This window comes from Loxodonta africana, chromosome X, assembly GCF_030014295.1.
Source record: "Loxodonta africana isolate mLoxAfr1 chromosome X, mLoxAfr1.hap2, whole genome shotgun sequence".
Taxonomy (NCBI): Eukaryota; Metazoa; Chordata; class Mammalia; order Proboscidea; family Elephantidae; genus Loxodonta; species Loxodonta africana.
In genome coordinates, this window is record NC_087369.1 from 51,201,469 (window position 1) to 51,224,540 (window position 23,072).

The 23,072-nt window shown below is 41.6% G+C and overlaps 1 protein-coding gene and 1 non-coding gene across 2 annotated transcripts in view; one reads left to right on the forward strand and one right to left on the reverse strand.

Moving 5' to 3' along the window:
- The window catches only part of LOC104846640 (EF-hand domain-containing family member C2-like), a 30,571-nt gene extending 8,502 nt beyond the window's left edge, over positions 1-22,069 (reverse strand). The window contains exons 1-3 of the mRNA XM_010597738.3: positions 21,692-22,069; positions 19,256-19,348; positions 4,774-4,879 (exon numbers count right to left, since the gene is read on the reverse strand). Of these exons, the coding sequence (XP_010596040.2) occupies positions 4,774-4,879; positions 19,256-19,348; positions 21,692-21,912 (420 nt within the window). The 5' untranslated portion in view covers positions 21,913-22,069. The remainder of the gene's footprint in view (positions 1-4,773; positions 4,880-19,255; positions 19,349-21,691) is intronic.
- Positions 13,017-13,123, forward strand: LOC111752791 (U6 spliceosomal RNA). Its single transcript, XR_002787706.1, has one exon. It is a non-coding gene; the product is annotated as a U6 spliceosomal RNA (small nuclear RNA).
- Positions 22,070-23,072: the final 1,003 nt, after the last annotated feature.

The following is a 23,072-nucleotide window of genomic DNA, read 5'->3' on the forward strand; positions in this document are numbered from 1 at the left end:
CTAACCACTCCTCTGTAAATAGTTCCTTCATTAAATCCATGTCCATGACTCCTCTGAATGTGCTTCCTGCTAGGACCATACTGGTCTAGGGATTTATCCTGCTCTGTCCGCTTGGAGAAACTGAAGGCTTGATTCAAGCCTGCTGACGGGCTCCCTCTGATTGCTGAACGTCGCTAACTTCTGGATTCCCCCTCACGGTGTTCCCTGTTTAGAGGGACATCCTGCTGGAACTCCCTGATGCTCTGACCTTTCCATCCCATGTCTTGTATCCCAGACTACTCCTCCACTCAGCCTCTGCTTGGCTGGAGCTGGTGGTCCTGCTCCTGAGTTTTGGCCCTTCCCTCTGTACCCCATGCACTGCAGTTAATTGGGCTAAGACCGAGAAGGTGTCCCAGGTCCCCATCCATGACATCCACCCTATCCATTAATGCTGATGCACACAGAACTTGTGTTGAAGCTGGTACTGAGGCCTCCTCAGCCTTCATTGGCCAAGAAGTCCTTTTTCATTTCTCAGTAAGATCCCAGTTGGGAGAAAAGATCCTGATGAGGACAACATTTCACCCAGGAGGAGTAAAGACATCCAGGTTCCAAGCGATGACTGGTGCTGGTAACTTCTGGAGAGCTGCCCAAGGCATCTCTGAAACTTTAGCCAGAGCCTGCTCATCCAGCTCATATACTGGAGAAATTATGCAGCTTTCCAACTCCCAGCCTTCACCTGGGCCACGCTTCCACGTAGGAGCTCAGCCTGCCACTCCTTGTTCTCAGTAGAACTTTAATCTCATTCCTTCACACTTGGGGAGGGGGGTAAAGGGGTATTGTTCTCACAGCCTGGTGGATCTTGCACTGAGGCCCCACACCTGACCCTTGGCTATGGCAGACTCCTTCAATGTTGGTGATCCCCAAAGCTCTACGTGAGAGGTTTCCTCTGTCCAACTGGGCCGCAGATATCTACACATCTGGTCTGACCTCTCCATGGCCTCTCCTGGCAATAACCACTCTCCACTCTTTTCTGCCACGGGTGAAAGGTCAGACTTTGACTGAGGAACAGAGGTAGGGAGGAGGCTGTGACCACATTGCCAACCAGAATGTATGGCCCAGAATCCCCTTGGGGAAGGACTTGGTGCCCCAGCTGCTTAGAGTGCTGGGGGCAGAAAGCCTTCAGCTGTTAGCCCCTTCAGAAATTGCCTCAGCTACAGAGTTGTCCGGACTGCAAGGAGCTACCTTGACCAAGATCATGCCCCTTCGTGGACCAGCCCACAGACAATGATGAATTGATGTGGTTGGATAAAAGCCTTTTTTTGAGAGAGAGAGAGATTGGCAACTACTGAATTTAAAAATATATATATCCTTTGAACAAGAAATTCCACTTTGGAGCATCTTTCTTATACAGAAAAAAAGCATAGAAAGATTAAATCATAAAATTATTTACAGCAACATTTTTTCAAAGACAAAAATGAAGAAACAACCTGAATGTCTACCAATAGAAAAATCGATAAATAAATTACTACATATCCACATCAGAGCAATTAAAGAATGACTTCCCCCAAACCCATTGCCATCGAGTCAATTCCAACTCATAGCAACCCCATAGGACAGAGTAGAACTGCCCCATAGAGTTACCAAGGAGCGCCTGGTGGATTTGAACTGCCAACGCTCTTGGTTAGCAGCCATAGCACTTAACCACTACACCACCAGAGCTTCCAAGAATGACTTAGGTGTATATACATTAAACTGGAAGAATTTTTCATGATGTTCTATTAAGAAAAGCATGCTGTAGATAAATGCATGTGGTATGATCATATTTTTTACCATAAATAGTGGAACCCCCAATATACAGGTAAATATACCTTTGTACAGGATTCTATGAGTATGGAAAAAAGTTAACACCAGATGCTTAACACTGAGAAACAGTGAATACCTTTGGGTGGTGGACTGAGTAGAATGGAAAAGGAGAGAAGTAAAAAGCAAGGAAAAGAAAAACAAAAAAAACCCATTGCCATCGAGTCAGTTCCGACTCACAGCAACCCTATAGGACAGAGTAGAACTGCCTCATAGGGTTTCCAAGGAGGGCCTGGTGGATTCGAACTGCTGACCTTTTTGGTTAGCAGCCCTAGCTCTTAACTACTACACCAGCAGGGTTTCCAGAAAAACAAAGGCCGTTGCTAATTGGCAAAAAAAAAGCATATCATTCAGGATTCCATGGGAAATAGAGGATGTATGCAAACTGTAATCTGAGAAGAGTTTAATAAAGATGCTATTTATAAAGTTATAGTACGTGTTCAGGAAAACAAACAGGGGATACTGCAGTTCTCCCAGGGTTTGTAGCAGCAGGGAGCTCTTACCATTACCTGGGCTCAAAGGAAAGGGCATAGTTACCAGAATATGGAGAGGACAGCTGTATCCAGAGAGCCTCCAGACAGGAGCTATGGACACTGGTAGGGGGAGGGAGTCAATTTACACTGACTGGCAGGGAAGGAGATGATTTCTTTCTCCCCCCACTCCTCTGCTGGTGCATCCTGCTGGTCAACCCAACTGGAGGCCAAGAGGCAAGAGAAGCCATTGATGCAGTTCACAAAAGCCAGCTACTCGGGCCTCAGAGCAGTATAGAGGGGCAGAAAGCAGTCCTAACCGGACAAATGGATAACATCCAACACAAAACACTATAACAAATGAAAAGGTGGAATATAAAACCCCACCTACCATTTTCCTTTATATAGGTAAAAATGGAATATTCTCCTGGATAAGAAATAAAAGGTTACCGGGGCAAGTGAAAGCGATGATTTGTTTCTGTGATGGTATCTTGGATTTTGGTTAATTAAATCCAGTATCTTTTCTTTTTTATTCTTTGAAGTAAAACAGAACTGTGCTAAAATTCTGACCCTGCCATAAATTTGTTATTTCTCTAGTGTCCTCATCTCTAAATTGGGAATAAAAGCATCTACCTCATAGGGCCGCTATGAGGATTAAATGGGCTACTGATGTTGAGGCCTTGGAACAGTGCTTGGTACATTACCACCACCAGTTGCCATGGAGTTGATCCCAACTCATGGCGACCACATGTGTGTCAGAGTAGAACTGTGCTCCACAGGGTTTTCAATGGCTGATTTTTCAGATGTACATCGCCAGGCCTTTCTTCCAAGGTGCCTCTGGGTAAACTTGAACCTCCAAACTTTTGGCTAGCAGCCAAGCACATTAACTGTTTGCACCACCCAGGAATAAATGCTTTAACTGTTTGATATTATTATGGTGATGATGGGACTCCAAGAACCTCTTAATGGATATGCCTGTCTCCATCCCACTTCTCCAATCCACCTATCATTCAGTCAAAGGAAGCTCCCTAACGGGCACACCTCATCATGCCACTCTCTTCCCTAAACTTTGTCAGTGTTCTCCAGGCAGTTCAGGGCAATATTTAAACAGCGTGCCTCTCATGACCTCACCCTTGCAGGAATCTCCAGCCTCATCACCACTCTTTCTTTTCCTCCAGCCACATCAATTCCTTTTTCTGCGTATGGTCCACGCAGTCCCATATCCCAGGGTCCCTGTTGAGAACACCTTTTCCGTACCGTACCACTCCCTTATTTTGCTAAATCTTACTATTCACCATTGAAATTTCAAGGGTTACCTCCCCTGAGAATACATTTTGATCCCCCAGCCTGATTTAGAAGCTGCTTCCTCTTCATCCCACAACATCCCATGGAGGCAGTATCATCCCATACTTCAAATCAGAGTGTACTGATTCCCCCAGGAGCAGTGAGCCCCTCAAAGGCAGCAGTAATGACTTTTGTCTCTGAACCCCAGCACAGAGAACCTGCTGAGAGAGGATACTTGATTATGATTTGACTGAGGAATAAATTTGTAAATTAACAAGTTAAATAACTGACCCCAAATCACTTAGCTAAGTAAGTGGCAAAGCCAGAATTCAACCCCAGTTCTGTTTGACTCCAAAGACCACTGCTGTCTCCCAAACATCTGGAAGTTCTAAGGCCACCCCTGACACTCCAGAGTAGCTGCGTGCCTGAGGGAACTCCCCAGGGGCTCTAGACCAGTTCAGGCCAGAATGAGCTGATCAGCAGAGACCCAGAGGAATAAATGCCTCCTTTCTGGGAGTATCAACCACATGACATTTGCTTTATCAAGGGACTTTCCCAAGAAAATCAATTTCTGGAGCATGTTAAAATACAAACAAACCACCACCCACCCACCCACTCCTTAAAGACAATTGGCCCAAAGAAATCTTAGAGAATTCAGACAATTCCACAATGTTGAGAGCACCATCTGATAGCATGAACTTTGTTTCCCCTAACCAAGCATTCTTCTACTGAATTTTTACTCTACATTAGCTCTACTGTGAAATGTGCTTCCCCATTCTATATTGCTTCACCCATGGCAAACCTGTGTACATGGCCACAGATACACTGGGGATTCTTAACATATCCACCATTTGAGATTTGCTCTTGTGGCTTATGATGAATCCCCTGAAAACAGTGTTTATATCTATTTATAACTGTAACCTATTTTCCATATAACTGGATGTGACTAAGGTTGAAAAAAATTCAGCTACATAAGAAAAGTCCTGCTCTTACAGAGCAGATGTTTGCTCGGCATGGAAAGTGAATTAGCCTTCAGCACAAATACCCAGAACCACACATACACTCTTTCTAAAAGCACTGATGTTAATATTTTACGTTGAAGAACAATTTTAAAATAAAGGATGTTAAAAATGCAAAGAAGGCAGCCACAACTGGTTTTTAAAATAGGCATTAATTTTACCTCTGTATTGTATAGCACTGTTTCCCATTCGGTCATTGGATTTATTCTCCAGTTCAGGGCAAAGAAAAATGAATGATAATTTACTTGTTTTTCACTGTCTTCAAACCTGAAAATATAATTATAAAATATGATTTGACCCAATCTGGAATCAGCTTAAATTTTACCACAAAAAACAATATCTGGTACTGCTTTGATAGCTGATAACTTTCTTATTATTAGTTTCTTATCTTCTAGAAATGTGAACTCCTTGAGAGCAGGGATCTCACCCACCTAATTCACCAAAGTATCCCCAGCATCTAGAGCAGTGCTGGCACTGAGTAGTTGTTCAATAAATTTTGATTGCAGTTGCCACAGAATAGACACTTATTCAGTAACTAAGACCATCTTTATATTTCGTTAAGAATTATTTGCAGGTCCCTTTAGTATTTTTTTTTTTTTAGTATAGTAAGGAAACCCTGGTGGCGTAGTGGTTAAGCACTACGTCTGCTAACCAAAAGGTCGGCAGTTCAAATCCACCAGGTGTTCCTTGGAAACTCCATGGGGCAGTTCTACTCTGTCCTATAGGGTTGCTGTTAGTCAGAATTGACTTGATGGCCAGCGGGTTTGGTTTTTTGGTTTTAGTTTAATAAAGGAGCCCTGATGGTGCAGTGGTTAAAGTGCTTGACTGCTAACCGAGAGGTCGGTGGTTTGAAACCACAAAGATGTGGCAGTCTACTTCCAGAAAGATTTACAGCCTTGGAAACCCGATGGGGTCACTATGAGTTGGAATCGACTTGACGGCAGTGGGTTTTTGATTTGGTTTGTTTAATATCGTTGATATTGTATGACAGTAAAATAAAATGTTCTTATATTTCTTAAATTGCATGGCTTTTAAATCTTTACGGCAAGCCTAGATTCATTTTGTCTACTAATATATCTATAAAAAATCTATAGTTAAAATAAAAGGCAATTTTATCATTTATCTTCTTGCCATTAAAAGGGATTATTTAGATCCATATTGACTGTCATGGAAAAATGTTCATGATATGCTGTTGAGTGGAAAGGAGGTTACAAAATGGTATGTAGAGCTATGATTCCACTTTTCTTTAGGTTTATATTTACATAAAAAGACACAGAAAAAAAGTCTAGCAAGCAATACACTTAAGTATTAAGAGCAGGTATCTCTGGGATGAGAGATTGTGATTTTTGCTTTCTTCTTTTAGCCTCTTCTGTATCATTATAGGAGCCCTGGTGGTGCAGAGGTTAAGAGCTACAGATGCTAACCAAAAGGTCGGCAATTCAAATCTGCCAGCTACTCCTTAGAAACACTATGGGGCAGTTCTACTGTGTCCTATAGGGTCGCTATGAGTCGGAATCAACTTGACAGCAATGGGTTTGTTTGTTTTGGTATCAATATTACTGTTTTAAGTTCATAATCAGAAAAAATTAAGTCTATTTTCATTTTGAAAACAAACTATTACCCGTAGCATAAAACTACAGGTCAAAAATAAGGAATTTGCTTGACTACTATTTCCTAATTATAGATACTGGCTTAAATTCATCCTTAAACATAATGGAGTTTGGCCATTAAGACACAATAATTTCAACACGATTGTTAAACGATCCAAAAGAAAATATGTCTTAGTATAACCTCAATGCGACCTATTCTGAATTTGACCACATTCTGCCAATTTTTTTTAAATAATTTTTATTGTGCCTTAAGTGAAAGTTTACAAATCAAGTCAGTCTCTCACACAAAAACCCATATACACCTTGCTACACACTCCCAATTACTCTCCCCCTAATGAGACAGCCTGCTCTCTCCCTCCACTCTCTCTTTTCGTGTCCATTTCACCAGCTTCTAACCCCCTCCACCCTCTCATCTCCCCTCCAGGCAGGAGATGCCAACATAGTCTCAAGTGTCCACCTGATCCAAGAAGCTCACTCCTCACCAGCATCCCTCTCCAACACATTGTCCAGTCCAATCCATGTCTGAAGAGTTGGCTTCGGGAATGGTTCCTGTCCTGGGCCGAAAGAAGGTCTGGGGGCCATGACCACCAGGGTCCTTCCAGTCTCAGTCAGACCATTAAGTCTGGTCTTATGAGAATTTGGGGTCTGCATCCCACTGCTCTCCTGTTCCCTCAGGGGTTCTCTGTTGTGTTCCCTGTCAGGGCAGTCATCGGTTGTAGCCGGGCACCATCTAGTTCTTCTGGTCTCAGGATGATGTAGTCGCTGGTTCATGTGGCCCTTTCTGTCTCTTGGGCTCGTAATCACCTTGTGTCCTTGGTGTCCTTCATTCTCCTTTGACCCAGGTGGGTTGAGACCAATTGGTGCATCCTAGATGGCTGCTTGCTAGCGTTTAAGACCCCAGACGCCACTTTTCAAAGTGGGATGCAGACATGCTGCCAAGCTGCCAATTTTTAAGGCTAGCTATAGACTGCTAAACTAATACCATTAGTTCACAATGGCAATAGGTGGTACTATTGCCATTCTCTCAGGCTCTCCAACTCAAGATGATACCCCTCCAACCAGCAAGTGAGGTGCACAAGTTACTAGTTAAGGAATGAATGGAGGATAATTAATTATAAGAAAAAATAGTGATAACAAATATAGGAAAACAACATACTCTTAATCAGTTGAAATACTGTTCTCTTTTTTTTTCAAAGTACTAAGAAAACAATGGCTCATATTTAGAATAATAAATATTAGCAGCGATAAATGAAATGTTACAAGATGGAGTCACATGGACTCATCAGTCTAAACAAATTGGAATAAACAGTGATCAGAAGAGGGAAAAGGAAATTCTGTAATTATTTTGTGTACGTTTTCTTTGGCCAAGTGTTCTGGGATACAAGTTCAATATGCTGCCCCTTACCATGGTTACCCTTTGAATTTTGGCTCATTTGTCATTTGAACGCCTTTAAAGGACATGCTCTGTTTATGGGAAATATTTGTAGCTAAAACGCAGGATCATTATTTCTTTTATTTGCGTGTGTTTGGGGGAAGAACTAAAACTGAATGAATTAAATATGTTTTGTAAGAAACTTTCTTTTAGCGTGGAACCTGGAAGAAAAGTAGTTCCTAATACTCCCAGCAGGAGCTGAGGTCAGAGAACAAGATTATGTAGGGCCTCTGGCCGTTACTTTAAGGAAAACAAAGAGCCACTGGAGCACATTGTATAGAGAAGTTATGAGACCTTCCTTATATCTTCTACAGATCACTCTAGCTAATACACTGAGAAAAGAATGTAGGGGCAAGGCAGAAGTGGCGAGGGTAATTAGCAGTCTTTTGCAGTAATCCAGATGAGAGATAATGGTGGCACAGACAAGTGTGGTGGCAGTGGAGGGTAGTGGGGAGTGATCAGTTATGAATGTATTTTGAATGTAGAACCAACAGGATTCCCAAAGGACTGTACATAGTGCATGAGAGAGAGAGAGAGAGAGAGAGAGAAAGTCAGGATGACTCCAAGGATTTTGCTTACGCAACTGAAAAGATGGAGCTGCCCTAACTGGGATGGTAAAGACTACAGGGGCTTCAGGTTGGTGAAAAGATCAGTTTAGTTTCAAATATGTCACATTTCAGTGGGAAGTGAGCAGCTGGGTATGTGAGTCTGAAGTTCAGGGAAAAGGTAAGAGTTGAAGATATAAATGTGAGAGTCATTAGCATATAGATAGTATTTGAAGCCATGAGACTGGTTGGTTGAGATCACCATGAAATAAGTTTCTCTATCTGTTCCTACTGTCAGGAAATTCCTTTTACATCAATCACAGGAGGTACTTTTCTAATTCTAGAGGTTTCAGAAGTTTAATATTCTAGTAATTTGGGAACCATTCAAAAGTCTTCCAAACAGATGTAGGATTACACCAGACTTTACCCCTCATATGCAATCCACTAACTTGTCCTATGGGTTCTACCATCATAGCACAGCACAACTCTTATTTCTCTCCTTCTCCCCTGTGGTTGCTGTTGTTAGGTGCTGTCTTGGTCATCTAGTGCTGCTATAACAGAAATACCACAAGTGGATGGCTTTAACAAAGAGAAGTTTATTCTCTGACTGTCTAGTAGGCTAGAAGTCCGAATTCAGGGCACTGGCTCCAGGGGAAGGCCTTCTCTCTCTGTTGGCTCTGGAGGAAGGTCCTTGTCATAAGTCTTCCCTTGGTTGGGAGCATCTCAAAGCAGGAACCTCAGGTCCAAAGGATGTGCTCTGCTCCCAACACTGCTTTCTTGGCGGTATGAGGTCCCCATGTCTCTCTGCTCGCTTTTCTCTTTTATATCTCAAAAGAGACTGGCTTAAGACACACTATCTAATCTTGGAGATCTCATCAATATAACTGCCACTAATCCTTCTCATAATCCTTCTCATTACATCACTGTGATAGGGTTTATGACACATAGGGAAATCACATCAGATGACAAAATGGTAGACAATCATACAATACTGGGAATCATGACCTAGCCAAGTTGACGGATATTTTTGGGGGACACAACTCAATCCCTGACAGGTGCCAACGAGTCAGCTCCAACTCATAGTGACCCCATGTACAACAGAACAAAATGTTGCCAGGCCCTAAACCATCTTCACAATCATTAGTATGCTCGAGTTCACTGTGTATTTTGAGTGCCTTCCAATCCAGGGGGCTCATCTTCCAGCACTACATCAGACAATAATCTGGTGTGATTCATGGGGTTTTCAATGGCTAATTTTCAGAAGTAGATTGTCAGACCTTTCTTCCTAGTCTGTCTTAGCCTGGAAACTCTGCAGAAACCTGTCTACCATGGGTCACCCTGCTGGTATTTGAGATACTAGTGGCATAGCTTCCAGCATCATAGCAACATGCAAGCCACAACAGTATGACAAACCTACAGATGGGTGGTGGCTATCTCCCCTGTTGCTGTTGTTGTTAGGTGGTGTCAAGTTGGTTTCAACTCATAGCGACCCTATGCACAACAGAACGAAACACTGCTCGGTCCTGTGCCATCCTCACAATCACTGTTACGTTTGAGCCCACTGTTGCAGCCACTGTGTCAATCCATCTTGTTGAGGGTATTCCTCTGTTTTGCTGACCCTCTACTTTACCAAGCATGATGTCCTTCTCCGGGGACTGATCCCTCCTGATAACATGTCCAAAGTGTGTGAGACGTAATCTTGCCATCCTTGCTTCTGAGGAGTACTCTGGTTGTACTTCTTCTGAGACAGGTTTGTCTGTTCTTTTGGCAGTCCACAGTATATTTAATATTCTTCGCCAACACCACAATTCAAAGGCGTCAATTCTTCTTCGGTCTTCCTTAGTCATCACCCAGCTTTCGCATGCATACAGGCAACTGAAAACACCATGGCTTGGGTCAGGTGCACCTTAGTCTTCAAGGTGACATCTCTCTCCCTTATCATTTGCTAATTCCAAATCACCATCATCTTTCACCTGGATTATATGAATAGCTTCCTATCTTGGTCTCTCTGCTTCTAGTATTACCTTGCTACAGACCATCTCTACTGAAGTGATCAAATCAATCACTTTCTTGCTTGAAATCCTCCAATGGCTTCCCAGTCCATGTAAAACACAAGCTGAATTCCTTATCAAGCCCTACAAGACCCTGCGTAATCTGGCCCCTGCTGACCTCTCTCATCTCATCTTAAAACTCTCTCCCTATTCACAGTGTTTCAGCCACACTGGCCTTTTGTTGTTGTTGTTCCCTGATCATACCAAGTTGTTCCAAGAAATTCAAGGTGTTTGGGCCTTCTGTAAAGTCTCAATTCAAATGTCACTTCCTCAGTGAGACCTTCTTGAAGTTCTTCTTATCTAACTAAGCCCCTGTGCCTGACTTTGCATTTGCCCTGGTGGATGGCTTTGGAACTTATGGAGAATTTTCTGGAAGTCACCCTGGAAAGTCCTGTTATCAAACCTTGCTACCACTAAGTCTGATACTTACTTATGCTTACCTGTTACCCCCTACCTCCAGACTTCTTCCCTGCCTAGCTCCTGATATGCCGGACTCAGCAGACTTAACCATTCACCTATTTAGAAGTACCATAGATGGAATCAAATAATATTTAAAAAGGATCAAAAGATATAAATGAAAAAAGTGCATAGCTCAGAAATGATGCATAAAAATTTTTTGAGAAAAAATTTTTTAAAGATTTCACCTTTCCAAAGTCCCAGAGGCAGGCCTCAGAGAAGAGTTAAGCTAATATACTAATATACTCCAAATTTTTCTTTCTGGTTCTGTCTTAGAGGATCTCAATGGATGTGGGAATCCTCCTCAAGGGGAGCCAGGGGGAAAAAAACAAAGAATATTTCAATTAAAAGGGATAAAATAAGTTAATTCTTCTTGAAAGAATTCTTTGCTCTTGGGAAGTATATACCGTAGAGTTGCACTAAATCACGATGATCTCCCTTTTCTCCCCAAATCCAATCAAAATGACAATAAAGAAATGCAAATAAGATATAACCCACAATGACAAAGATAGTTGGAGAAAGACAACAGTGGACATGAGATCTCAAAATCTTCTGCAAGATGAAAAGTAGACCAAGGATGGGTAACTAACTTGGCAGAGCTGAGGAAGCTGAACCTTAAACACCCATGGGTCTAGGGGAAACAACGAGACACCAGCCAATGTGCCTACAAAACCCAAGAGACTTAGCTACTGCAGACACTAGGTACCACCAAAGGCAAAAAGAAAAGGTGCAGAGCTGAAAACAAAGATTGTTTGAAAGCCTAAATAAAGACAGAGCCGTTGTACCCCCCAAGTACTTCCTCTCCACAGCATTCCTCTCTGTAGAGGAGTAGAGGCTTGTTCTCCAGAGAAATTCAACTAAAGAAGGTCTACTCTTGAGTAAATCAAGCATAATTAAACACTGAACCTGGGGACCCTCAGCCTCCTTCCTTTCCCTTTCCTGCTTCCAGAATGCTAGTGGCCATGCTGCAACTCCCCTCCCTTCCTCATCCCACCCTCATTCCTACACCAGCAGAAGAAGTCTAGATTCTTCTCTAGATAATCTGAATAGATCTAGAGAGAAAATATCCAGATTCTGGCTTCTGGGGATTCCCTAATGAAAATGAGGGCTGAGGACTTGACCTTTTGCAGAGAAACCCACCAACCCATCAACAAGATCCACTGACAAAGCTTCCAAAATGAATTGTAGATGCCAAAAGAGCAACAGAAGAAAAAAAAATGAACCAGAGAAAGACAATTCAGGGAACAGAGGAGAGGATGAGAGATAAGAGGATATATTATACTCATAAAAAAGAAGAGATAACTATTAAAAAGGAACACTCGGAAAGTTTAAAAAAAAACTCTTGGAATTAAAAATGTGATAGTAGGAAAAAGATGCAATAGAAGGTTGGAATATAAAATTGAGAAAAATCCCTTAGTAAGCACATCATAATGGCAAAGAGAAAACTTGGGAAAGAAAAGATCCAAATTTGGATCTAAATAACAGGAGTTTTCACAAAATAAATGTGAAACTGGATGGGGAGAAAATTATTAAATAATTAATGGAAATTTTCTCAGAACCAAAAGCCAGAGTCTCTTGACAGGAAGGGCTCATAAAGTGCTATGCACAATGAATCCATACACAGCCACATACACACGCGCACGCGCGCACACACACAAGTCCTGTCATCTTGAACCTCCAGAACACCAGGGATAAGGAGAAGATCCTAAGGGTATCCAGAAAGAACCAACAGTTACGGGCTGGAAGTGGCTAGTTCCAGTGAATGGGGGCTAGGGAGGGGGAGGGATGTGGCAGGAGACTGCTTTTTTTTGTAATAATATTTTTAGTATGATCTGACTATTTTTAACTATGAGTATGTACCATTTTGGTACAAATAAAAGTTTAAAAAGTGTATAAAACAGATGAGTGACTTTGAAACATGCTTTTCAAGGTAATAAGCAAGTAAAAGTTCAAGAAAGAAGTACTACTGGTTGGGAGCATGTTCCCGAGGAATTAGCCTCCCAATCTTCCTACTTCCTTCAAAATTCTGCACCGGGTCTCCTCCTCTGGAGGGTGCTATGGTGAGATTTGTCAGGCCATCATATGCTGTGTGCAGTTGCCATCAAGTTGATTCCAACTCATGGTGATCCCATGTGTGTCAGTGTGGAACTGTGCTCCACGGGGTTTTCAGTGGCTGATTTTTTGGAAGTAGATCACCAGGGCTTTCTTCTGAGGCATCTCTGGGTAGACTCAAACCTCCAACCTTTCATCTAGCAGCCAAGTGCACTAACCACTGGCACCACCCAGGGACTCAGAGCACATTTAATACATGTGCTTGCTTCAGCAGCACATACACTAAAATTGGAACAACACAGAGAAGATTAGCACAGCCCCTGGGCAAGGATGACATTCAAATTCATGAAGCATTCCATATTTTTAAAGAAGCCCCAGTGGTTAAGTGCTAAGCTGCTAAATGAAAAGTCAGCGGTTTGAACCTACCAGCCACTCCATGGAAGAAAGATGTGGCAGTCTGCTTCCATAAAGATTTACAGCCTTGGGAATCCTAAAGGGAAGTTCTACTCTGTCCTATAGGGTTGCTATGAGTTGGAACTGACTCAACAGCAATGGGTTTGGTTTTTGGGTTTAAGCTTGTTAGATGAGGTTGTAAAAGAGAGAAGAACTAGGATACAAATGAGATCTCCAGTTCTAAAAATAGTACAAGTTGGATGAGTAAGAGAGGAGGGGAAGCAGTTCAGAGATAGGGAAAGGCGTTGAGTCTTAGGGGAATGAGAAAAGGTAGGTTAGTGCCCACATTTAGCCCTGAAAGTTTTTCCTCCAGTCTCCTCTTGTGGAGGCCTCCTTCTGTCTTATGACCATGGGCCATCATTTCCCAAATCTTATTCATCCTTTGAAAATATTTTGGGATAGCCTATGAATCATGCTGAATATCTGTCTCCTTAGTTCATGGTCAAGCTGTGCTTTTGATCAAAAATGTTACCTTACTGATTCTCCACCTGAACCCCCAACTTTGCTCCTTTCCAAATGACAGTTTGGCTCTTGCTAAAACTCTGATCCATGGTCAAAGGATGAAGATTTGCCACTCTGGAGGAAGTTCTTTAAAAAGCCTTTGAAGGCAATTCCAAAGAAGAACTTTCTATGGCAACATTGTTGGAATCAGCGCACAGCTTTCCAGGGTGACTGCCCTAAAGGGCAACACTAATTCTGGCTTTTAAGCTTTTCTACGCTTGTTAAAAAGTCAGCCTCGTTACTTTAAAATCCCAGCTCACAGTGCTTAAGTGTTTTCCTAAAACCTCCATAAATTCTTCATTCCCTCTGATACTTGGGCACTCCACTATTTCCTTCACTACACAAACTAAGAGACATGTTTGTGGGAGATGGGGGAGGGGAGGTGATTTCTCTGGTTCCTCTCTAGATAATAATGACCCCCAAACATGCTTTCGGATGACTTGCTTGGTGGGAGTTCTTACAAGCAAATCTAATGTGACATTTGACTGATGCTTGTGTTCACCCTCCCAAAAATGATGAATGGCTTGAAAACTGCAGAAGGCATCCATCTCCTTGCCACAGGGAATGCTGAACTGCTTTATTTCCACCATCTGTGGAAGGAAAAGGCTTAGTGGCAGCTGTATTTTGCTGAAGAGTTACACAGGTTTCTCTCTGCAGCAAAGACCATCTCCTAATTGAGAGAAGAGGGGCTGGGCTGTATGTCCAGGGGTGGACGGGAGGGAGAGGGAGGGCAATGCAGACACATCGTTGACTCATGTAGTTGCCTCTGGTTTTAGTTCACTACACAAAGCACCCAGGGGTGCACCTTCAAACACCTAGTGAATTTCTTAAAGACCAGATACTTGAGAAAAAAGGGGAGCTCTGGGCCACCGTATTGGTTGGTCACAAAAATGGTCACAAGATGGCATTGCTCAAGTTGGCCAAGACTAACTCTGGTTCTTTCTAAATGACCAAGCCTCTAAATTCCAATTCTGACCTCAGAATTTGCTCCACTTCTTATGTTGGAATTGACTTGGCAGCAATGGATTTCTTATGGTTTGAGAATCAGAATTTCTTGCTTATTAGTACTGAGGAAACATTAATACCCAAATGAAGGCTCAGAGGCATTAAATAAATTGACAGGGATCATATAGCCAGGAAGTAGCAAAGTTGGACTTCAGCAGCAGCTCTGGTAGATAACAAGTCCATGTTCTTCTACTCCCCCACTCGCCTACTGTGGGAGTCCCTGGGTGGTGGAAACAGTTAGGCACTTGGTTGCTAACTGAAAGGTTGGTGATTCGTGTCCACCCTGAGGCGCCTTGGAAGAAAGGCCTAGCTGTCTACTTCTGAAAAATCAACCATTGAAACGCTATGGAGCACACTTCTACTCTGACACATGTGGGGTCACCATGAATCAGAATTGATTGAGTAGCAGCTGGTCAACGGCTTATCTGCCCAGTGTACTAGCACTGGACAAGTCTCAGAGGCTGCAAAGATGAATAAGATTTAGATCCTATCCCTAGGAGCTCGGACAGAAACAAAAGTTTAGGGTATCTTGGAGTCCTGGTTTTAATTCCATGACTGACTCAGCCCAAAGCATGCCCTTTCACTGAGCAAGTCTCCTTATACCTCAGTGTTTGCACTTATGAAATGAGGAACAATGCCTACCATCAACTAAAATGTACCTTTTAATACGTGCAAGAAATTACAAAAGATTCCAAAGCCCTTGGCACTATGTCAATACAAAGTGTCACTCCTGTTATTAATGGACAATAGTTACGCCTCTGTAGAACAGTTAAGTCTGATGCTCTGTGCATTAATGAAATGAATTTGTTTGGCAAGGAAGGTGACCTCATACCAGCTTCCAGAGCATGAGCTGATGCAGGGCTGGGGTTACTGGATATGAAAAGATTTTGAAGTTCTGATTCCAGCTTGAGTTGAGCTAATAAGGAAAAGGCCTAACTGAATTCTAAGAAAAATGTAAGTGGAGTAGAAGGGGAATTTTAGTAGCAACACACAGGGTCAGGAGGAAAATGGAGGTAACAATCACTGCCTGAAAGCGTCCAAACCTTGAGCCATCTCTTTCTTTTCCTATCCTGATCTGCATTCACAAAGCAAATTTAGGCAGCTGCTCGACAGCTGCCTTTCTCCATCCCAAGGGTTGACTTCCTGACGCAGGCAGGTAAAACGACCCCTGGGCAGTATATGCATTGTACAAAATCAAATCAACTCCACGTCTGCCTCCCCTGGGAGGCTGCAGACGTCAGAAGAGGCTCTGGCTCAGCGTGCCATAGGAGGGCTGCACAGAAAGAGACTCTGGTTGAGGCTTTGTAAAGCCCTGTGGAGTCTGTGGGGAACAATAAGAATGCAGAATATAAATGCAAGCTGCAGGCTGATGGGCCCATTAGGAATTAGGACAGTCTTTGAAAGGAATCTGCGGAGATGATGCAAAACACCAAGCATGCGACCCAAATCATGGCAGGGCATACTGGAGGGAGAGGGGAATGGGAATGAGATATTTTCTAATCTGATTAGTCTGAAGTTTCCCCTGAGCGTGGAGAAGGGTCACTGTGCAATTAGAGGCTGAGTTTAGACTGCACATGGTCTGCTTAGCTGCTGAGAGGGATGACCTCCTCAAAGCTAAGCTGGACTTGGAGGCAAATGTGGTTTGAGATGACTTTGAAGCAAGTTGCAGACTAGTCTTTCTGCCTCTAGTGTCAAATCTTAAAGGCAAAGACAAAACAGTCTGCTGAGAGACTGAAGGGATGATGACTTGGTGGCCTCAGCACTGGATAAGAAATATCTAGTTCCTCCAGAGGCCAGGCTCCCACATTATAAGACTTCCCAGGACAACTCATCCTCGAGGCCATCAAGAGATAATCTAATAAACATCCACAGCTTCCTGACCAGAAGATAGCTTAATGTGTGAAAGACAGATCCAAGTATTCAAAAACAAGGCCTCCTCTGTAGAGAAGGATAGAAGTTTCTTCCGGTTCATTTCTAAGTCAGAGTGTGTGGTCTATGATCCCCAACTTAAACTTATCTCCTAGTCCTAAATCAATTCTTAGTGCCAGACACTATGCTGGGTATTCTACCTATATTACCTCAGTTAATCCTCAGAACTAGTAGTAAGCAGGAATTGTTATCTCATTCAGAGGTGAGGAATCTGAGTTTCAGGCAGGTTAAAAATTTTGCACAAGACCACACAGCTAGTAAATGTTTGTAAAGAATATAAGAGAAAAGGTAGGAGTAAAATTGTCCAGACATGACAACCCACTGCTTGCTTATAGGAGGTGAATCAAACAGGTTAGAAGTAGGCCGCTGAATCTGAATGGATCAAAGAAAGGTCAAGTTACAACTCTTCATTACCAGGTAAGGGACAAAACATAAATCATGCTGTGAGAGTCCTCAGGAAGAGATAATTACTGCCAGCCCAGCAAATCCAAGAGAACTTCATGGATGTGGTGCTACTTGAACTCGGTTCTTGAAGGAAGAGCAAACTTTCAACAGATGAAGACAAAATGGAAGCTATTTCCTACTGAATAAACAGCAAAGGCAAAAAAGTGGGAAGGCACAGGTATATGTGTGAAATGTCAACTGGCCCATTTGGCTGGACTATTGGCAATAGGAAGAGGAGCTTTGTGAGTGATTCAATAGATTCAAGTCCCAACTGTGAAGAGCTCGGGCTCCTAGGCCTGCCTTCATCGCAGGTGCTTTACACTAGGATGACCTACACCTTACACTGCTGCTAGCAAATAAAAGTAAATGAGCATACCTTCTAGAAAATTACTCCAGGTCAACCCAATACACATACACATTCAACTAGATTGGTTCTCTTCTGAATTCCCCTCCTGACACCTTGAACCCTGTTTCCCTACATGGGATTTAGTTTTATCTGTTCCTTGGTTTCTCCCTTTTGTCTCAGATGAGGATTTCCTACTCCAGCCCTTGCTTGAGAGCAATGCTGCAGCTGACCACCCCAAGCTCCACAACAGAGAAAGCGGAGAAGCAGTTCAAAGCTAAGGAGTCTGGTCCTTCCTTAGAAAACAAAGGGACATCATGGGTTTGTGAATAGAAAAATGACACAATGACATCTGTGCTTTTAGAAGATACTTAGCTTCTTACTATATGTAAGGATGGATTTAAAAATTTAAAGTCCTGTAGAAGAAAGACCAACATGGAGGCCCTTGCAATAGTCAAGAAGAAATACGGGTTAGACCAAAGAGTAATGATTGTGGGAACAGAGAGAAGAAAGCAGATATAAGCAATAGTGTTATGGATTGAATTATGTCTCCCAAAAATATGTGTTGCAAATCCTAAACTCTTTGCCTGTGGTTATGCCATTTGGGAATGGGTTGCCATTTTTTTATATTAACAAGGAAGAATTAATGTAGGATACATCTTGAGTCAGTCTCTTTCAAGATATAAAAGACATTAAACAAGCAAGCTAGGAAGTAGGGATGGGGGAAGAGAGATGCCAAGCCACATGAAGACTGGCCAGGAGCAGACACTCCAAGGGACAAAGACCTTCCTTCAGAGCCAAAAGAAAGAGAAAGCCTTCCTCTAGAACCAGCACCCTGAATTTGGACTTCTAGCCTCTTAAACTGTGAGAAAATAAATTTCTGTTTGTTAAAGCCACTCACTTGTGGTATTTCTGCTATAGCAGCACTAGATAACTAAGACAGATAGTAAGTGGGTAGAACTGTCAAGATGTTCTAATCCACTGGCTATTCATAGACAATACTTCAAAATAGTTAGGCAGAAGATGTGTGTTTAAAAGCATCAGGGGTCAAGTTACAGCTCTTCTTCTTCTAGGCTATGTGACTTCGGGCAAAATACTTTATCTTGCTACACCTCAGCATCTTCATGTGTAAGACAGGAAGAACAGGAGTTCTGATCTCACAAAGTTGCTCTCCAAAAGTAAATGAGGTAATGTAAGTAAACTACAAACACAATGCCTAAAACACAGTCCAAAATGTCAGAATTATCAAGATACATAAATAAGAGGAGGGGATGGGCTGATGCCATAGGAAGCATAAAAGATGACCAGAGTCTTAAGTCTGGGTGGCTGGGAGGGTGGTGCCAGGAAGTCAAAAGTTAGGTTCAACAGGACAGACGATGTGTTTTGGAAGTTTCTTTTGGGACATCATAAACTATGCTTTACATCTGGTGCTCTAGCAGAAGAGAGCTCTGTGCTAATAATACTAGGTCCTCTTATCTTATATGTCTTAATCATCAGGAAATACTTTGAGAAACCTGCCCTGAATTTTACATTTAATGTCCTCAAAACCAACAAAGTTGTACATTTTCCTTTCATTTTGTTCCAGGAACCTGTGTGTATGTGTGTATTAATGTTAAAAATAATTCATGATAGGCTCTGTTCTCTAACATTTAAAACCACAACTAACTTCTCCTTTTGTAACACTTAAATGGAGGCATGTCATCAATAATATAATCAAAACACAAGAGGTCAAGAGTAACTACAGGTAGATGTAAAACCAGGACTAGTCTCCAAAAGAAAAATATGCAGGACAATCTCCATCCAGAATGGAGCTCTTGCTTACCTGGACAGTAAGGATACTAGAAGATCTTCCTTCACAGGTAAACTGGAGGACTTACACAGCCTTCTAATGTCTTCACTGGGTAATAAATTTTTCCTGCATTAAAAGAAAGAAAGTAGGCTTTTACATACCTTGTGTCTCTCCACTAACAATTACATGTTATAGGAAAGAAAATACAGATATGTCCTAAAAACATGCACAGGGAAATAAGCATGAAAACTGGTATTGGGATTCACAGTAAGGCAAAACAATCATATTGCATTTCACCAACTTTCTCCATTTCAGAAATCACCAGATTCTGTCCTCACAAAGGCCCTTCCGTCAGGGTTCAGAATTCGTGGTTAGGGATAGTATAGCCTATTAAGGCTGCTGCCATGAGTGTTGCTTTAAGTAATCGATCTTCATTCTTGACCACTAGTCAAAAATGATTCTGATATTTGAAAACATCTCTTAATTTGACAGGCGTCTAGAGCCTCCAACATAAGTATGATATGACTTGAGGGTGTTTTTCTGGTCTTTTCCTTAGACCCAAATCCTGGGAATCACAGTAGGGGTATTAACCTCAGTTTTGTCAGATGATTTCTCCGGAAAAGCTCAAGAATAATTTTTACTAACATGCTGTGGGCACAGGAACACTTATCCCAATCAACAAATGTTCTTCTGGGTATCAGGAAAAATTAGAACCAACAGGGAAAAAAGTGAGCTTCTTTCTTTGTAATGGGGTTATAAAATGACAAGAGTGTTTATGTCTAGATTCAAAGCTTATTGGATCTGGAAGAACCTCAGAGCTATCTGATCAAACAAACATCCCCGTTATTCTAAAGAGAGCTCACACTTCTCACCCTGAAGAAGGGGCACCATTGGGGTGGAAGGCAGGGCCAAGGTAATGCAAAGCTCAGGGTACACATGCTCCAGGAGGTTTAGGGAGGCTCACAGATTCAAGGACAGATACCTTCTTTATAAAAAATCAACAAGGACATGTTTATAGATTAGGAAAAAAAAAATCAGTGTTCATGTTTAAGATAAACTATGGGATCTTCAAAAGAGCCCTGATGGCGTGCAATGGTTAAGCCCTTGGCTGCTAACCAAAAGGCTGGCGGTTTGAACCCACCAGTGGCTCCATGGGAGAAAAGACCTGGTGATCTGCTTCCATAAAGATTACAACCTAGGAAACCCTATGAGGCAGTTCTACTCTGTCATATAGGGTTGCTATGAGTCAGAATCGACCAATGGCATGACAACAACACGTAACCTTCAAAGATATTTAAAAACGGTATGCAGCTGGCCTCTTGGAGTAAAGACTTCAGGTTTTGGGATGAGGGAAGGAAGATGGCAGTGGCATGCAGTCACAAGATTAGAAGCCAGAGTTAGAACTAAGATTTTCTTACTTCTAGATGAGTATATGTCCCCCACTGTATCAGGCCTGCAGGTAAAATGAACACCAAAACATATTAAAATGTGGTTTCAGTTGTATAACACTGACTTAAGGAAGCTCAACACACATGTGATAAATGTATTAGAAATAGACTATGCTGAGCTTCATCTTTTTCAAGATGAAAAATAATTTCAAAGGAATTCTATAGAAACTTTAGTTGCAAATTCCCTGTCCTGCTTATTATAAAAGTCACATTTATAAATCCCAGTGGGCACTCAAACAATGTAAGAAAAAGATATTTCAGAATTAAGCCTTCTAACATCTTGATTTACTGTGTTTCAGATGAAAGTTTCTAGAAACCAATGAAAAGAAAATGCAAGGTGGCACCATATTGTTCTCAAGATACAAGGCCTCCCCTATTCCATCAACACAGCTCACCATCACTATAAAATATTTATACCCAGATACTCTCCAGAAAGGATTTAAAATGGCTTTACTAAATAATGGAGTATGATGAGAAATGCCAATTTTCTTTTTGCCCTTTTTGATAAAATATAAATTCCTTCCCCAAATTCTCATAAAAAGACCAGACTTAATGGTCTGACTGAGACTAGAGGAATCCCGGCAGTCATGGTCCCCAAACCTTCTGTTGGCCCAGGACAGGAACCATTCCTGAAGACAACTCATCAGACATGAAAGGGACTGGACAGCGGGTAGGAGAGAGATGCTGATGAAGAGTGAGCTAATTATATCAGGTGGACACTTGAGACTGTGTTGGCATCTCCTGTCTAGAGGGGAGATAGGAGGGTAGAGAGGGTTAGAAACTGGCAAAATCGTCACGAAAGGAGAGACTGGAAGGAGGGAGCGGGCTGACTCATTAGGGGGAGAGTAAGTGGGAGTATAGAGTAAGGTGTATATAAGCTTATATGTGACCGACTGACTTGGTTTGTAAACTTTCACTTAAAGCACAATAAAAATTATTTAAAATATATATATAAATTCTTTCATTTCTCTGGTTTCATGGAAACATAAATGATTTGTTTGAATTTTAAATAAAAGCTTACTTTTCTCGATCTTCATACACGCAGGTAGCAATCAGTCTGTCAAAATTCTCAAAACGATTTTTCTTGAGCTGTTCATGGGCCATTGTAATTAAGACATTCACATGTGGATCCTTGTCCTCGAGTGCACGATAGTGACGTGCAATGGTTATAACCTCATGGTCTGTGAGTTTCCCAACAGTTATACTCATCATTATTTCTCTGTCAAAAAAATAGGAAAACATTCATGAAGTAATAAAAATACTTTACCTCTCCTTTTAATCAAAGAGCTACAGCTGCTAACCAACATGTTGGCAGTTCAAATCCACCAGGCACTCCTTGGAAACCCTATGGGGCAGTTCTACTCTGCCCTATAGGGTTGCTATGAGTCGGAATCAACTCGACGGCAACGGGCTTGTTTTTGTTTGTTTTATCAAAAAGATCCAAATCTCATTTTACAACATTTTTACCAACTGCATGGAGCAAAGGTGATTATTTTTCTTTAACTTAATTTCTCTACTTAATTTTAGAGCAGCAGGAAGATACCAATGCTACAATAGAAAACAATAAACACTGTAGCTTATAAATAAATTGGCATTTTTGTCCAGTGTCAAACATCTGCCACTCTAGATAACCAACTTCAACTGGAAAGTAAACTTTGAAAGTTCTTGGATGGTCAAAAAATCTGTCACTAAGTACATGACTTCATCTAGTGTCTATTAATCTTACTTTACACAAAACAGGAACAAACGTGAGTTTCTGGTTTCACAAGGTATAAAATTTATAAATCAGTAAATTAGAAAAGGTGACAGGGATAGAGGATAGTGAAAGCAGTCAAGTACATTTCTGTAGTAAAAAGTAAAAACTGGCACACCCTGGCAATGAGAACCAAATGAGAGAAAAACAGTTAAAAGAGCTATGTAAGGGTATATAGCTCTCTGAGTCCTGAGGGGGCGAATGGCCCTTTACATGGACTGTGGCACTGAGATTATTCAGCAGAACTAAAAGAAAAAAAAAACACAATAATAAATTAATAATGAGGACCAAAAGCCTAACAAATTGGCTGAATTGTTTTGAATATATTCTTTGTATTAATGCCATAAACTATGAAGTATGTACGAGAAAGAATTACATTAAATGCAAACTGTTATGGTGGTTAAATTAATAAGATTTTAACTGTTTAGATAATATACTTACCAGAAATAATTCCATACCAAAGAATCCCGGATAAAGGAGGAAATACAAGATTTTATTTATTGTTCTGCTATAACTCTAAACTCATTGCTATCGAGTCGGTTCCAACTCATAGTGACCCTATAGGACAGAGTAGAACTGCCCCATAGAGTTTCCAAAGAGTGCCTGGTGGATTTGAACTGCTGACCTTTTGGTTAGCAGGCATAGCTCT